The sequence below is a fragment of the Orycteropus afer genome, unplaced genomic scaffold, assembly GCF_000298275.1.
Source record: "Orycteropus afer afer isolate SDZICR_OR568_19922 unplaced genomic scaffold, OryAfe1.0 scaffold00015, whole genome shotgun sequence".
Lineage (NCBI taxonomy): Eukaryota > Metazoa > Chordata > Mammalia > Tubulidentata > Orycteropodidae > Orycteropus > Orycteropus afer.
The window spans coordinates 6,889,025-6,906,237 of record NW_006921602.1 but is presented as its reverse complement, the minus strand read 5'-3'; the positions used below and the strand labels follow the sequence as shown (position 1 = coordinate 6,906,237).

At 49.4% G+C, this 17,213-nt stretch overlaps 1 protein-coding gene across 1 annotated transcript in view; it reads right to left on the bottom strand.

The window, feature by feature from the left end:
* The window catches only part of ITGA11 (integrin subunit alpha 11), a 153,222-nt gene that overhangs the window by 7,065 nt on the left and 128,944 nt on the right, over positions 1-17,213 (bottom strand). The window contains exons 19-26 of the mRNA XM_042783262.1: positions 13,784-13,869; positions 12,230-12,437; positions 8,279-8,377; positions 5,955-6,031; positions 3,178-3,267; positions 1,976-2,066; positions 563-676; positions 300-386 (exon numbers count right to left, since the gene is read on the bottom strand). Coding sequence (XP_042639196.1) covers positions 300-386; positions 563-676; positions 1,976-2,066; positions 3,178-3,267; positions 5,955-6,031; positions 8,279-8,377; positions 12,230-12,437; positions 13,784-13,869 — 852 coding nt within the window. The remainder of the gene's footprint in view (positions 1-299; positions 387-562; positions 677-1,975; positions 2,067-3,177; positions 3,268-5,954; positions 6,032-8,278; positions 8,378-12,229; positions 12,438-13,783; positions 13,870-17,213) is intronic.

Sequence of the window (17,213 nt, the reverse complement as noted above, 5' to 3'; positions counted from 1 at the left end):
CAGAGAAATAATTAGAGTGTATTAGGTTGGAGTCGTTTGTGTTGTTGCTGTCTTGCTACCCACCCCAACCCACACTCAAGTCCAAATCTTCGATAAAGTGCGCTGCAGTAAAAAAATCCTTTGTGTGATACACTTACATGGGAAAAGAAAACTAAAACAGCCATGCTTTATGTCTAGATAAGGACTAGTGAAAGCATGCTCAGAAATTTGTATTTGGAGGCAGATGTGACCATGAGGACACAAATCTGGAGCCCTTCTCTTTCCCTGCCCCTACGGCTCTCCATGAGAGGGACACTCACCAGCTGTGGGGTGTGACTCAAGTCCTCCTCTGCTGGAGTGTGCCGATAATCAGTGCTGTTCCCCCAGATGTTGCAGGACGTGTTCACCTGCACCAAGGACACACACATCCAGCCTCACAACCAGCTCTTGCCAGCTCAGCTTCTCCTCTTTCCAGAGAAGACACAGTCAGCCCTGGTTCCGGGACACTCGGGGGCATACCTAGAAGGTATGTTGTTCTCCTTCCAGTCCCCTCCCCTAAGCTGGCTCCAGAAGGCATTGGTACCTGGTCGGTGAGGAAGTCTCTCAGCATCAGCAGACGGTTTCCGCCCCTGGTGGCGATGGGAACAGTGATCTTCATCATCACCCCATGGACGGGGAACAAGCCCAAGTTTTGGATCTGTGGCCAGAGATGGGAGGTGTCAGTATCCCAGCGGCAGTCGGGGGTAGTGGAGAACGAGGCCCATTGGGGTCACACAGTGATCCCCCCAGCCAGGCCTGTGTGCACCCTGTAGGGAAAAGAGGGCCCATCCAAGGGGCGACAAGGGGGGGAAGTGGGAAAAAGCACTGAGAGGAGGTGGGCTACTGGGGTCATGATGCTGGAAAGCAAGGGGCCACTTCCATTTTCAATCCTCTTGGCAGTGGGGCCTTTTGTTGCCTGGTGCTGGTGGACACCTGGCCAGAGGCTAGGAACGAAGATGGTGGTGGGAATTCATTTATTATGAGATAACCGTTAATTAATGAAGGATATAAATAGTCAGTGTGTAATAATATACATTCAAGCCATGAGGTATTCTGTGCCAAAGCAGCAGTGGTTGTAAGCAGGGCTTTGGAATCATAAAGACGGGGAGTATGTTGCTAGGACTGCCGCCACTTGTGAGCTCCATGACCTTGAGCAGGTTATGAAACTTCTCTTAGACAAGTTATCCAGATCTGTGTGTCTGAAGTATAATTTTTCTGATGTCAGCCTGCACCCAGCCCTCACACAGCTGTAGATGTTGATACATCTTCAGGGATGGGGAGAATTTGGGGCCCGCAATGTCAGAGACTGAAATTGCCTGTGAATCTTCACCCTCCCTCCTTCCTCAGTGAAAGAACCAAGTAGAAAAGCCCCATTTCTCAGCCTCCTTTATAGCTAAATCCCAACGTTCTGGCCAGTGAGAGGTAACTGGATGAGTTATGAAAAACTGCCAAGGAGGTTTCTTAATAAGGAGGTGGCATGCTTTCTCCCATCCTTTCTTCCTGCTACCTGGTGGGGATGTGATGGCTGGAGCAGCAGCCACCTTGGTCTGTGAGGTGACTTTGAGGCTGACAATTGCATGCTAAGGATGTGGATCAGAAAGACGGGAGACCTCGTTCTGGATGACTTTGTGAAGCTGTCAATTCTGGATTTCCCTTATGGGAGAGAACAACCCCCTGGTGAGCCTGAGCCACTATTTTTTTTTTTTAATGTTTCAAAAATTGTGTGTAGCCAAACTTAATCTTCACAGATACACTTATTAAGTCCAATCACCTTCTTTTTCAGATGAGAACTGAGAAGCCCAGAGAGGGGAAGTGACTTGCCTAAAGTCACACAGTGAGTGGGTGGCTGGGTTAAGGATGGACACAGGCACTAGTGATGATTCCAGGTTCCTTTCCCCCAAAGTGGGGGTCCTTAGCTCCTGTCCCTCTCCTCTGCCTGCCTCCCCACCAGCCTTACCTTGAAGGCGCAGTTGAAGGGAGGCCCGATGCCATCATAGCTTTCCAGTGAGCTATTGGACTTGACTTCGTAGTGGCTCAGACTACTGTTCCTGCAGGGACAGAGGACAGGGCTGCCATGAGCTCGGTTAACGTATGGGTGAGTGAATGAACAAAAGTGAGTGTGAGTATATGCCTGCTTCCCCTGCAACCAAGAAAAATAAGCTTCATCTCGTGTCCATTGGGTGGCTGCCTGAGTTTTGGGAAAGACTCTGTGGTCTGGTCTGGGTTCAGCAGGAATATATGCCGAGATCAATTAGCAATGTCTTTCCTGTGTGGGAGGGGCTTGAGGAGTAGAGCTGTTATATGCTATCCTTGGTGCCTAAGGCATTTGACTGCTAACCAGAAGGCTGGCGGTTCAAACCCACCAGCCACTCCTCAGAAAGGTTGGGCAATCTACTTTTGTAGAGATGCTATCTCAGAAATCCAAGGAGGGGTCGCTGTGAGTCAGATCCGACTCAACGGCAGTGAGATTTGAGTTTGTCCTACCTCTGTGCCTAGAGGCTGGGCCTCTTTTTGAGCCTGAACTTGCCTGGTGTGTACCTTGGAAGGTTCCAGCCTCTAGGAGTAGTAGTTGTGGAAGGGCCTGGGCTTGCTTTCTGCATCTTCGCTGAGTTCCCCATCCACCTGGGAGCTCTCAGAGGCTAGGGGCTGTTTCCCCCATCAGACTGGGGGCCAGTGGCATAGTAAGGGGTTGGGGGAAAGTGGGAGAGTGGTCTGCCCTGTGGGGAGGAGTATTTTGCCACTGATATTGTCTAGATTTGCTGGTGCAAAGTGATAATAAAAGCAAATGGACTTTTAGTAGGTTTTATTATGATTTTTAAATTCTCTACAGACGACTCACCCACTTATTGCCTACGCCAGGGGAAGATTTCTCCTACCACTGCCCTCCACCTTGCCACTTCTGAGAACTCCCAAGGAGCTAGGTCTGGGTTTCCTGCTTCCTCCACTTTCATTTTGACACCCCGTCTCCACCATGGGATGAGCACACTGCAGCTTCCTGACCCTCTGGGGACACATTTGCTCCCATCTTCATGGTGCCTCAGTGCCTGGGTCGGGGACCATGAGACCTCTGACCCAGTAATACCCATGAGAGAGTGCTCTCATCTTAGGCTTCCCTACTCCTATGCCTCCCACCTCTGGGCCTCCAAGAGCCAGGCCCACCTGGTGAAGAGGACATCGGCCTCGTATTTGAGATGGAAACGCAGGAGGGCCGTGTTGTCTTCCTTGGTGCTCTCCTGCTCATCACTGTCACTGTAAGAGAGACAGGCTGTGGGTGGCAGGGTGGGGCCAGCCTATCACACACATATGCACTCACTCACACACATACGTACACACCCACACACTCCCACATATTCACAGCCCTCACACATTCACACACACATACACTCATATATACACTCACTCACAGTCACACATACATACACTCACACATACATACACGCACATGCACTCACACTCACATTCACATGCCCAGCTCAGCTGCACATCCTGGCTGTCTCACTGCAGCAGGATGGGTCTAAGTCAGACTGAAGGAAGAACAACCTGGCTTATCAGGGCAGATAAGCATTGGAAGACAGGGAGGGGACCTGAGGCGTCCTCTTAGGGAGTCCTGTCAGACAGGGGAATGGATGAGGTCAGCTGTTCCTGTCGCTTTTTTAGGTGCAGCACCTTTATGTGTGGGGTCAGGGAGATACTTTGGACTAAAGCTTGGAGGACCCTGCCAGCTCAGCCACCAGCTGTTTGTGTGACCCCTTCTCTGAGCCTCCTCCTCTGTCAGATGGCAAACCCTGTGCTGTTTGCCACAGGGAGGTAACACCTGAGGGGAAAGCCTGCAGACCCATCCATGTGAGGGAAAGACAGCTTGGAATTCAAGGCAAGGGAATTTATTAATGCTTGAACTGGGAGGGAAAGCCGCTCCTCAGCCAGCTCTAGTGCAGCTCTCCTGGGGTTGGCTGAAGTGGCTTTGCTGCTGTGGAAAAGCTGAGAGTAAAATTCAGGGACATCTGGGGGTGGGGGGTTGTCACATGCGCTTCCCTTTCCATCTGAGCTCCATGAACCACCAGGTCAATAATTTTAGACATAAAAATGTATGATTTCTGCTCATTATATGCACTAAATCTTAATCATTTTGAGCCTTACCCCAGGATAGGTGTTTAGTTAGAAAAGGGATACCCAATACAATCCTACTTCTGTAGTGATACTGCCTCAGAAACCCAAGGAGGGGTTGCTATGAGTCGGGGCCGACTTGATGGCACATAACAACAAATAACAACAACACACACAGACACCCTCACAATGCCCTTCCTACCAAAATCACAAACACCCACAGTGTGCACACGGCTGTGCCAAAGACACTCCCACGCAAGCGCATTCATGCTTTGTGAGAACGGGACTATCTAAGTGCATGGAAGAGCAGGAGGGAGGCCTTGAAATATCACTGCATCTGCACAACTTTGACTCACGTCAAGGAAGAATTCCATCAAAATGCACAATTTGTTAATTATAGTGGAGAAGTGAGCACGTGCTGGTGTGTTGACCACCAGTGTTTCTAGACCTCTGGCTGGATATATGAGTATGTGTGTGTCTGTGGGAATGTGTGTGTGTGCGTGTATGTATGTGTGAGGAAGTATATATGTGTGTGAGTATATGTGTGAGGGTGTGGGAGAGGGTGTGCATGTAGGCGTGTGTGTATGCATGTGAATGTGAGTGTGAGCATATGTATGTGGGTGAGTATATGTGTGAGTGTGTGATAGTATGTGTGTTTGTGTGTTAGAATGCCGGTGTTCAGTTTGCCTGGAATATTTATTTCTCAGTGTGGAGAAATTCCCAGGAGGATTTGGCTGTTTATGATCTTCCAGAGTAGACAGAATCCCCCCTCCTACCGCCGCCCACATCGAGGTAGTTCAGTGAAAAAGAAACGTGTGTTTACTACTGACACAGGGTGATTCATGGTGTCAACCTATAGCAGCTGCCTTGGGAAGGCCTGGGAGGGAGGCAGACAGTCACACATTGAATAAAGAAAAGTTTCTTAAAAAGGAAAAAACTTCCAAGGGGAAAGAGATGAACAGGAAAGAGTACTGGACAAGGAGTAGGAGAACTAAGAATATTCAGCTCTGGTGGCATAGTGGATAAGGCACTTGACTATTAACCGGAAGGTCAGCAGTTCAAACCCACCAGCCGCTCCACAGAAAGACGACGAGGTGATTTACTTCCGTAAAGATTTAAAGCCTTGGAAACCCAATGGGGGTTGCTATGAATCAGAAACAACTTGATGGCAGTGAGTTTGTTTTAGTTCTATTTACATGCTGTGTGTCATTAGGAAATTCACTCAACCTCTCTGAACTTCACTTTTCTTATCTGCAACTTGGTGGGGTTGTGGAATGACCTTTGCTTTGGCTAACTTAAGGGGCTGCTGTGAAGACTGACTGAGATATAATTGAATGTTTTTTTTTTTTTTTTTTCTCTTTTTGCTTTTTAAACAACTGTTACATAAAGGTAAAGAATCCTTGGGTTGTACAAAGAGTAATGCATCTAGCTGCTACCAGAAAGGTTGGAGGTTCAAGTCCATCCAGAGGAAACTTAGAAGAAAGGCCTGGTGCTCTAATTCTGAAACATCAGCCACTGAAAACCCTTGGGAGAACAGTTTCACTCTGACACACACGGGGTCTCTGACACACGGGGTTGCCAAGAGCTGGAGTTGACTGAATGACAACTGGATTATATAAAGGTAGGGGTTGTCATTATGATTTATATCCAAACTGCCAAAGAGTAAGAATAGCGGTGCATGGCAGGCAGCAGGTGGACTGACCCAGGCTGGGGCAGCAAGGTACTGGGCACTGGATTCCGTGCAGACAGGGCCAGTTTCTGGTGGCAGGATGGAGAGAGCAGGGCCCGGGAGCCCTGAGCTGAAGGGAGAAGGAGCGGGGGTGTGCCCTGACCTGCCCATGGCGAGCTGGATCTCCAGGTGGTGCAGGAAGACGGATTTGCTGAACTCAAAATCTAGGCGGAATGACACCTGCAAGGAAAGAGTCACCTGAGCAGGGTGGCTGGGAGCTGCGTGTCTGGGCATTGCCGGGACCGGCCCTTGGCAGACAGCCCACCACCTGCCAGCCTGGGTGGGCCCTGCTGGCTGTGAACTGGTGGGGGGGGGGATGGGAGGACCAGGTGCTGGAGTGAAGTGAGTGAGGCTTGGAGGGCTCCTAAGGGAGACAGAGCCAAAGACAACAGCTTCTGTGCTGGGATTCCTCAGCTGAGGGGCCAGCCCCCTACCTCCTCTTTTCTTTATTATTTTTAACTAAAGGGAGCTAGAAGGCAGTAGGTCTAGCGTTAGACACTTGCTGCAGGACTTTTGGGGAGGGGGCAAGATGGCAGGAAGGGGAAATGGCCATCACCATGCACCACAGGATGTGGGGGCTAGAAGCCAGTGGTAAGACTACTTCACTCACCCCTTCTTTATGTCTGTGTGTTGAGGGTGGGGAGAGGGGAGGCCCAGAGAAGGGTGAAGTTTGCCCCAGGCACCCTGTAGGTTTAAAAGGCACCTACCTTCTTGTCCAGCAGCCCTCCTGCCACACCAGTGACCCAGGCTCTGACGCTCCCCTTGCCTTTTACCCAGGAGTGGGGCCCAGGTCCCCAGACTGTGGCCCAGCAATATCTGACCCTCCTTGCCGCCTCCCTGGCCCACCCCAGGGGCATTACTGGGACTTTGGACAGACCTGGTTTGTTCTCCCCAAGCCTGACCCTCAAGCTGAGTTTCCCGAGGAGATCTTAGGAGGTGGCTGTTCTTCGCCCATCCCTACATCTTCACTTCAGATTTCCTGAGTTTACTGTATCTCACTCCAAGAACTGTAACTTTGACTTAGTCCCACTGGAAGGGGTTTTTTACAAGGAGTTCTAGTCTCCCCTCCCCCATTTCCTCCTGTCACCAGGCTTGGTAGCGTAGTACATAAGGCACTTGACTGCTAACCAGAAGGCTGGCGGTTCAAACCCACCAGCCACTCCTTGAAAGGAAGATGGGGCAATCCACTTCTATAGTGATGTTGTTGTTATATGCCGTCGAGTTGGACCCGACTCATAGCGACCCCTCCTTGGGTTTCCGAGGCAGTATCACTACGGAAGTAGATTGCCCAACCTTCCTTCTGAGGAGTGACTGGTGGGTTTGAACCACCAGCCTTCTGGTTAGCAGTCAAGTGCCTTAGGCATTACTGCCTCAGAAACCCAAGGAGGGGTCGCTGTGAGTCGGGTCCGACTTCATGGCACATAACAACGACAACAACCAGGCTTGTTGACCCTGCTCCTGGGAACACACTGCTCTTATCTAGCCTGGTTCCTGCCCCAGCTCCTGCCATTCCCACTTCTACCAGCAGCTTAGACTCAGTCAGATCTTTTTCTGCTCCAAACCTTCAGTGGCTGCCCACTGCCCATGGGCGATGGCTAAACACACCCCCACCATCTAGAGCCTGCCTCCCTTTCCTGGCTAATTCCCTCTCCCCTTCCCACACCCTAAGGAGCTCTGGTGGTGCAGTGCCTAAGGCATTTGACTGCTAACTAGAAGGTTGGCAGTTCAAACCCATCCGTCACTCTGCAGAAGGAAGACTGGGCAATCTACTTCCGTAAAGATTTGGTTTGGGTTTGTTTCTCACACCCTACATTCTCTTCACACATGCTTTTGTGCACATGGTAGGGGCTCAAGAAATGTTAGTTTTCTCTCCTCAACCCTCACTATACACAGCATGAAGACAAAAAACCAAACCCACTGCCATTGAGTCGATTCTGATTCATAGTGACCCCTGTTGGGTTCCGAGGTGGTAAATCTTTACGGAAGTAGATCACACAGTATTCCTTCCATGGAGTGGCTGGATGTTCTGATGCACCAGCCTTCTGGTTAGCAGTCAAATGACGTTGTCAGTGCATCACCAGAGCTCTTTGCACAATGACAAAGATGCTGGAAATTTGAAAAACTTGTTAGGATAAAGGACAGTGGGGTTGGCCAAGAATGGTGAGGTAAAAGTGGCAGGGATTCCCACTGAGGTGAAAGGGGCTTGGGTACCTTACAGGGGTGGGCTGTCAGCCCTGGGGGTGGCTGGCTAATTAGATCTTTTCAATGATACTTAATGGGACAAAAAGCTATTATACTTTAAAGACATCCCCAGGCCTGTCCATCCCTCCTCATTCCTCCCTTGTTCATTCCTATTTCTCTTGCTTCCCTGTCCCTTTCAGTATGCACCCTGTTCCTATATTGCCTTCATACTGCCCCAGCCTCAACCTTGGCCTTGGCCCGGAAGAAGGGGTAGCTGACGTTGCAGACTTTCTTGTGCAATCTCCGCTCCTCGTTCACGCACTCGATGCTGCCATCAGAGTCATCCTGGGGGTGGATGGAAAGCATCCCGGACAGCAGTTAGGTGGGGCTTGGGACCTTTACCCCAACCGTCCCTCTCCCCTCTTCTAGAGTGCACCCCACTGCCACCCTCCCCATGCCCTCTGGCCCGCCCCCAGCTGTGGGTTGGAGCACAGGCATCTTGGTTTCTTGGAGATAGAGTCTCTAGGGGCTGGGGGAGGCTCCATTGAGATGTGAAAAGGATGGGGGCACAGCGCAGAGATAAGGGCACACTCAGCGGCTGCCGGGTTGTGGAGCGCACCAGCAGGCACCCACATATACACTTTGTTATCCCCTCTGTATATCACCCCAAACACAGGACTGACGATCTGTTTACAGGTGGGGACATTGAGGCTCACAGACAGGAAGTCACTGTCTAAGCTCAGCCTGCCAGGACTGACTCCAAGGCCTGTGCTTTCTCCACCTGACGGCAAAGAAGGAGGCAACTCCACAGCCTCTGGCTCTGCTGTTTCCCTCACTCTTTGGGACCTCTGCTTGACCACACATCTTTCCATCAGAAGGATTGGAAAGGATCTCTTTGGGCCATAAAATGAGGTTTTTGACGTCTCACATGACTTTGTAATCCAGAAAAACTGTGAACAGGGAGCAATTTTTCTGAGAGCAGTGGCCAACCCTCGCCGTCTCAGTGCTGTCTCTGCTCTGCAGAGGCCCTCTTCTTTCTTGACCTCAGTGCAAGGTCTCAGTGGCTCTAGGATCCCGTCATCCCTGTTTACTGCACAAGGGCAAAGGGTGACTCAGGTGGGCTCCCGCCTCCCCACAGTTGCAGGTCAGCCTGTTCTCCAGATGTCAGCCTATTTGGGAAGGAAGGCTTTGAGGATGTCCCAATCTGGGGCAGAGGTGGGGGGGGGGGAGCAGCAGCTGGATGTGGGCCATGCGACTCCCCACTCCCCCAAGCCTGTGGTTGCAGCCCCATCTCAGTTCATTTACTGGCTGCGGCCTGACGTGGCAGCTGGGGCCTAGAGCCTTTACTCAGCAACTCAGCACTGAGAGGGGCAGCTCTGTCCTCCTGACAGCGCCTGCCGGTGGCTCAGGGACTCTCAGGCATTGAGACCACTCACTAGCAGTGGGCCTCTCAGGTGTGATTCTGGAGCATGTCCTGCCAGATGGGGTGCTGTCTCTTCTCCCCAGCCTCCCACCTTCAGGGCAGGGCTTGGGTCGGCTCCACAGACTGGGGAGTGCCCCCAGAGCTCTGCAGCTGCCATCAGGCTGGTGGGGAAGGTGAGGTGAGCAGTAAGGTTCCTCCTCTTTTTCTTAGTGGCTCCACCACCTCCAAGCCCTCCTTGTCCCTGAATAGTAGGTCACTTGCTGGCTGTTGGCCACTGAGAAAAGGGTGGCTGAGTCTAAAGGGGAAACACTAGCAGGCTGCCTGAGCAGGGCCCTGCTGGGCTAGCACAGGTGACCTCAGCACAGGACAGAAAGAAGAGACTGTCACGTGCCACTCTAGCTTCACACTGCTGGCTGACCACACACTCCTTTGCTCAGGTCTGTTTTTCCATCCATTAAATGGGGCTAATACCTCCCTACCTCATTTAATTGTTGTGAGGATTAAGTGATATGATGTCTATAAATGTGATACCAAGCACAATGCCCAGAAGACTGTAATCCAAATGTGATTTTGAGCTATTATGATGGTGATGATTGTACCTTCTGTGGTCCTTGCACACCTGGACACTGTCATCTACCTTTGGGGATATGCAGGTGTGGACCTAAGCACCTACCTGTGTAGACTCTTCAGGGAGGGTCTGCATATAGGTGCATGTATACAGAGCATGTGTGCTTCCTTGTATGTATGTGTAGGTTTATGTGTATTTGCATGTGTGTGTGCATGTCTCTCTCTCTCTGTGTGTGTGTGTGTGTGTGTGTGTGTGTGATCAGGCTAACAAAGCTGCATTTAGCTAAGAAGAGTTCCTCTCCATAAAGCTCCCCTTGGCCAGGTGGGGAAAGGGATAGAAGTTGTGTCTGGCTGGCCTGGGCTGGGTGAGGGGAGGCACCCTCTGAAGGTGGCAGCCCTACCACTATCCACTGTGTGTGTGGACACAACTGTTTGTTTATAGAACATGTTTCCCACTTCTCTTGCCTCTGCTCAGTTCCAAAAGCCCTTCTGTACGACAGAAATAAAATGCCATGGTTTCTTCCCTGAAGGTTGTGAAGTGGCATATAGGACTGGCCTTGTAAAGTCTGGGCCGGGCAAGCAGGGGATGCTGGTATGAAGAATGATTCCCTCTAAGTACTCAAACCCAACAGACACAAAATCCCTGGGTAAGGGAGGACTTAGCAAGGCCATGAGGTGAGTTCTCTACTTTCACTTTGGCAGTGGAGGTGTGTGGTATCAGGACCCTGAGTCAGGGGCTCCTGGAGGTCTGCCAAGGACACCAGAGCCCACTGTCGGGGGAGGAAGAACACAGCAGGCAGCCCTCTCACCTTCCTGGGGGTGACCTCATCCCCTTAGCTTTCAGTCCCTGCTTCAGGAATGCTCTTGTGTGTGTGCAGCTGGGGGGGGGGGCCCTCTGCTTCCACCCCAGGCCAGCAAGGCAGGCACTGGGTGTGTACCTATGTGTGTAATGTTCTAGGTAGCCAGTTCTGAGGTGGTGCTGAGGCCAGTAGGGCCCTGGCGTTGATCCCATCTGTACCCTGGACTCCACACTGAGACTCTGAGAAATGCAAGGACAGAGACCATGTCCGAGGGGACTCTGGATCCCTGGCACCCACAAATGACAACTCTTTCCTAGGTTTCCTAAGCAAACATGTCTTGAGCACCTTCTATGTGCCCAGCCCTGGGGACAGACACAGTTAAGATAGACCGCTTGCCCTTGGCGAGATCAGGTTTCAAAGGGGGCAACACTCAGAGAGTGGCAATTTCCTCAGAACTTGAGCAGGGCTGTACTAGAAGGCTATGGGGCTGGAGGGGCCTGTGGGGCCTTTGGGGGCATTGAGGAAGAGACTCCAGAAAGCAGGACATGAGGACATGCTCTGTGGTGAATTGCTGGCTCAGTTGCTGGCTTCTGGGCAGAAATTCCACTCCTCCACTTACTAGCCATGTGGTCCTGGGTCGGCTACTTGACCCGTCTGTGACTTAGTTTCCTTCTCTGTAAAATGAGCGTACAACCACTACTACTCACGAGGTGGTTGTAAGGGTTAAATGCACACACAGTGCCTGGCCCATGGTAAGCATGCAATACATGGTGTTGCTGAGTAGGAGCAGGAGGATGTCCCAGGCAGGGGACCATGTGTGTGGGCGCCCCCCCCCCGGTGTGAAAGAGTAATGACCAGTGGGGCTAGAGGGACAGCCTGTGTGGGGATGCAGAGAGAAGGGGCAGGGGTTGGCTAGAGAAGCAGGAAAGAGTCTTGAATGCCCTGGTGAGGATTTTGGAATTTGTTGTGAAAGCAACAGGAAATCGTTGGATGTTTTAAAGCAGGACTAACTGGTTCTGACTCTTGTTAGAAGGATCCTTCTAAGAAAGTCTGGAGGATGAACAGTACAGAGGATGTGTACACCCACCCATGTGCACACATACAGTGTGTGTATGCATGTGTGTGTGTGCACGTGCCCTGCCTGGGCCCAAGGTGACTGGCTGAATGATATTCCTCCCCATTTCCCAAAGGACTCAGACTCCCTATACTGGTGTTTCTTAGACCTGGCTGCACAGTGAAACCACCGGGAGCTTCAAAAATACACTGATGCCCGGATCTACACCAGCCCAGATCAATTAGACTCTCTGGGGATGAAGTCTGGACACAGACATGTTTAAGCTCTGCAGGTGACTGCTCTGGCCCTCGTCCTTCCCCTCTGGCAGCCCAGGCAGGTCGCTGAGGTCTCACCTTCTGGATCAAGCTGGCAAACTGCAGGTTTGCTGACTGGGAAATATTTAGGACTGTGCTGTAGGCGTTCTCGCCTCTGTTCTCCAGAGTGGCCTCCACAGCCACCCGGCGGCGTGTACTCTCGATGATGAAGACTGTGGTGTCAAAGGACAGTGTGTAGGTGGCACAGTCCTTTGCAGGCTTGTGCAGGACCCTCTGGCAGTACTCCCTGTGGGAAAAAGGCCACCAGGGGTCAGGCAGGAAAGGGTGCAGAGACAGAGTGGGCCAGGTTGGTGCAGAGAGACAGGTCTGGGGGCACCTGGCTGGCCCCTACCCAAGAAAATAACCACTGAGAGAGGAGAGGAGACGGATGAGAGGGCTGGAAAGCACTCATACTTTAAGACCATTTCCTGCTCCAAAGTCTCCTGGTCTCCCCAGTAATAACCCACTGCCATTGATTTGACTGTCTCAAGGTAACTCTATGCGTCAGAGTAGAACTGTGCTCTATAGCGTTTTCAGTGGCTGATTTAGTTTGCCAAGCTCTTCTTCTGAGGTCCCTCTTGGTGGACTCGAACCTCCAACCTTTTGGTTAGCAGTTGACCACATTAACTGTTTGCATTACCCAGGGACTCCCACTAAAGAGAATGTATCCTCGCCTGAGCCCAGAGCTCCCTATTTACCTATTACCTCTTTACTTGGCATGTTTCCCTTTTGGCCTTGGCTGCCAAAATAACAATCCTGGTCATTAGCCTAGATGGTTGGAATATTTGCTTCTTCATCATTCTATAAGGTTTGAGTATGCTATTTCTATCTTGCATCTGTGAGGGTGTATGTCATCTATCACAAATCTTTTCAAAGTTGGATAAAACTCAAGCACATATTATTTACAAATGCATTACACTTAAACTGTAGTACTGTTCATTGTTTTGCCTTGGATGGTAGTTTGTTTCTCCCAGAGCAGTGGGGCGGGGGGCAGCCTGCTTGTTCTCCGCTGGTCTCCTTAGCATCAAGTCCAGGTGTTCAGCCAATGGACCTTGAGGTCACCTGGTCTGGGGGTTTGGAGGACGATCACACAGCACCTCAAATCCCCCACCTCTACCTTTTGTCTGTTTGGTGAGGTGGACTCCAAAGAAAGGATTCCTTTTCTAAACAAACTTTGAGGAGTTCAGGTTGGACTGTTGTTGTTATTCGCCAGTGAGTCAGACCCAATTCATAGTGACCCCTCCTTGGGTTTCTGAGGTGGTATTTCTACAGAAGTAGGTTGCCTAATCTTCCTTCTGAGGGGTGACTGGTGGGTTTGAACTGCCAGCCTTCTGGTTAGCAGTCAAGTGTCTTAGGCACTACGGTACCAGAACTCCATATTAGACTAGCAGTTTTCATTTTACTGAGGAGGTAACTGAAGCTCAGAAAGGGGAAGGGATTTGGCCAAGATCACACAGGAGCTAGAGGCAGAGCCTAGACTAGAACTCAAGCTCCAAGTTCAGTGCTTGACCCAAGCTGCCTCTGAGACACAATCCAGAGTTTGAGAACCTCAGAGGCTCTGGCCAACTGTGAGGCAGGGAAGAGCTGACTCACATGGCTGTGGGCAGGTCACTCCGAGCGTCCAGCACGAGGTCCGGGACACAGTGCTCATCCTCATTGCAGCCATTCCAGAAGGGCACCTAGGTAGGGAGAGACAGGTGTGGGTAGCTGGATGGGACCCGCAACTTTCAGCCACCAACTTTGCCCCGGGCCATCCCTTGTCCACACAGCACACTGGCTCTTCTCTGCACCCTACTGGACATGGGCTCAGGATTTCATGTCCTATCCACAGACTCAAACTCAAAAAACTCATTGATGTCGAGTTGTATCTGACACATAGCGACCCCTCCTTGGGTTTCCAAGGCAGCATCATTACAGAAGTAGATTGCTTAACCTTCCTTCCAAGGACACTGCAATTTCTCATGTTTTTGCATAGATGCTTCCTTCTTTAAAACATGGCTCAAAACTCAGTGTTGTTATGTGCCATGGAGTCAGACCCAACTCATAGCAACCCCTCCTTGGGTTTCTGAGGCTGTATCACTACAGAAGTAGATTGCCCAATCTTCCTTCCGAGGAGTGGCTGGTGGGTTTGAACCCCCAGCCTTCTGGTTAGCAGTCAATTGCCTTAGGCATTATGCTACCAGAGCTCCCAAACTCAGTGTAGTAATTCAAACCACTGTACCTAGTTTTTCAAGCACTAAGATACTAGAAGGAAATAGGGTGGTGATTACCAATGAGACGAGACTAGTGGATTCAAAATGGAGTCTCGTCTCATCAGTAATCACCATGTTATTTCCTTCTAGTATCTTAGTGCTTGAAAAACTAGGTACAGTGGTTTGAATTAGGGATTTTGGGCTCTAAATAGCTCACTGAGTCAGAATGCATCAAACTCAGAGAAGTAGAATTAGAAGAAAGGTACAGGGGAAAAAAATAAGAAGATCTATCCTGCGGAGCACAGATAGGCAGCTGAGAAAGGCCATCGGAGATTTCCCTGGGGTAGCCACTGGCCATCCGAGACCTCCCTGGGTTAAGGCAGAAGACACACCACACCAGCATACCAGAGATCACCCCAAGGATCTACCTTCAGCACCTGATTTTATCGGGAACTTGGGTCGGCTAGTTGCAAATGGGCATGTCCAGTGCCGCTGAAAGCTGAGCAGAGAGTCCAATGATGCTCCAGGAGGGTAGGCCCGCTGCCCCCTCAGTAGGTCACTGAATAGGCTTGAGTCAGCTTAGTGGCATTGAGAGGTCTATGCTTGATTTTATCAGTAATATTGGGGCCACAGATTACTAGCAGGCACTCTCCCGACTCCAGTGCAGCTGAAATCAAGCGGATTTTTGGCACCGTGGGTGGGTGGACTCACTGAGGAACTCCTTAGCGGATTGTGGTCTGGGCGGGTTGGGCTGGCACCGCAGGTGGGCAGGGCCAGAGAGAGAAACCCCCATGGGGAATCAAAGAGCCAGGAAGCTGTCTTGGGTTGGCTTTCTGGCGTTGAGGGGCCTTGGGAGCGGGGTTTTTGTGTTTGAGCCTGGCGGAAAGTGGCGACCCCCTAACAACTGGAGTCTTTGCTGAACTTGAGCTATGGGCCTGTAAATAACAGTATGACGTCATTGGTAGCAGCCCGCTCAAAGCCCTAGAAACTGCTCCTAGCAATAGTGAGCTTTCCTTCTTCTGCTCCCACCTCTGCCAATAATGTCACTCATCTAATAGAAGAAACCACACTCAGCCAACATAAAACCACCCGGTTCGAACTCCAAACCCTCTTTATGACAAACAGAAACCCATGTCCACATTCCACAGTGTTTCCACCATCACAAAGAAAACTGCAGGGCAACCCAGCATACCTGAATTAATAACTAAAAAAAAACAAAAACAAAAACAAAATACCAGTTTCACCTTTTCAAAATATTAAACCATAAAACCAATACATAACCAACAGTTAAAGACAACTTCAAAATGTCTAGGAAACAACAGGCAACCTCAAATCAAACAAACAAACTAACAAAAAAACAGGACAAGGCACTAGAAGCAAAACCACAAACAAAGGTCTCATTATACATGGAGGAAGAGGAGGCAACAGAATTATCTGAGAAGGAATTTAGAAGATATGTTTATAGAGCTATACAAGAGCTTAAGGAAACCCCAAACAGAAACAAGGAGAACACAGACAACTTCCTGGAAGAACTCAGGAAAATAATTCAAGAACAAAATAATAAGATTAATGCACAATCAGAACTCATACAAAAACAGCAGTTAGAAATCCAGAAGATGAATACCAAAATTACAGAATTACACAACACAGCAGAAGTACAAAAGAGTAGGTTAGAACTGGCTGAAGAACGTATATCTCAACTAGAAGACAAATCTCTGGACACCAGCCTGTATGAAGAAAAATCAAAACAAAGATTTAAGAGAAATGAAGAGAACCTAAGAATTATATGGGATGACATGAAAAAAACTCACATAAGACTCATTGGAATTCCAGAACAGGAAGAGGTGAAAAAACCACTGAGAAAATTGTGGAAGACAACAGAAAAGTTTCCCTATATCATGAAAGAAAAAAAGCTATTTGTCCAAGAAACTCATAGAACCCCACACAAGACAGATCCCAAGAGAAAAATACTGAGCCATATTATAATCAAACTCTCCAAAACCAAAGACAAAGAAAAAATTTTGAGAGCTGCCTGAGACAAAAGAAATATTACTTTTAATAATCAAATAGGCTGAGCTCTGATTACTCAGCAGAAACCATGTGGGCAAAAAGGCAATGGGACAGCATATATAAAACACTGAAAGAAAAGAACTTCCAACCAAGAATCCTATATCCAGCCAAATTATCCATCAAATATGAGGGTGAAATCAAGGCATTCTCAGACAAGCAGAAATTAAGGGATTTTGTTAAAACCAGACCAAACCTACAAGAAATGCTTAAGGAAGTTCTTCCAATAGAGAACCCACAACAGAGATAAAAAAAATCAGGTATGTGGCATCAACACTAAAGCTAAATCAAAATAGAAACTCAAAATAAGACCATAAAACATTGTACTCTAAAAACCAAGGAAGTCAATTAGCACACAACAACAGCAACTAACCTATCAGAGGGAATAAAACTTCTAAGTACACACTTTCAAATGGAGAGGAAAACAGGATAATGTCTTCACAGTATGCATTGTTCTAAAAATGTAGAGACAAGAATATACTCCAAGGTAACAACAGAGAAAAGTAACAATTCCCCTAAACAAATCCAGAAGGAAGTAAAACATATGGGTTTAATAAGCACAAAACCAACATTAAAGAAGAAAAGGGTGAAAGCATTAGCCAACAAACCAAACTCACCACAGAAAAGCATATGGACCAAGGAAACACCAACAACATGACAAAAAAACCACAATAGAATGACAGCAATCAATTCATACCTATCACTAATTATGGAGCTCTGGTAGTATAATGGCTAAAGCATTTGACTGCTAACCAGAAGGCTGG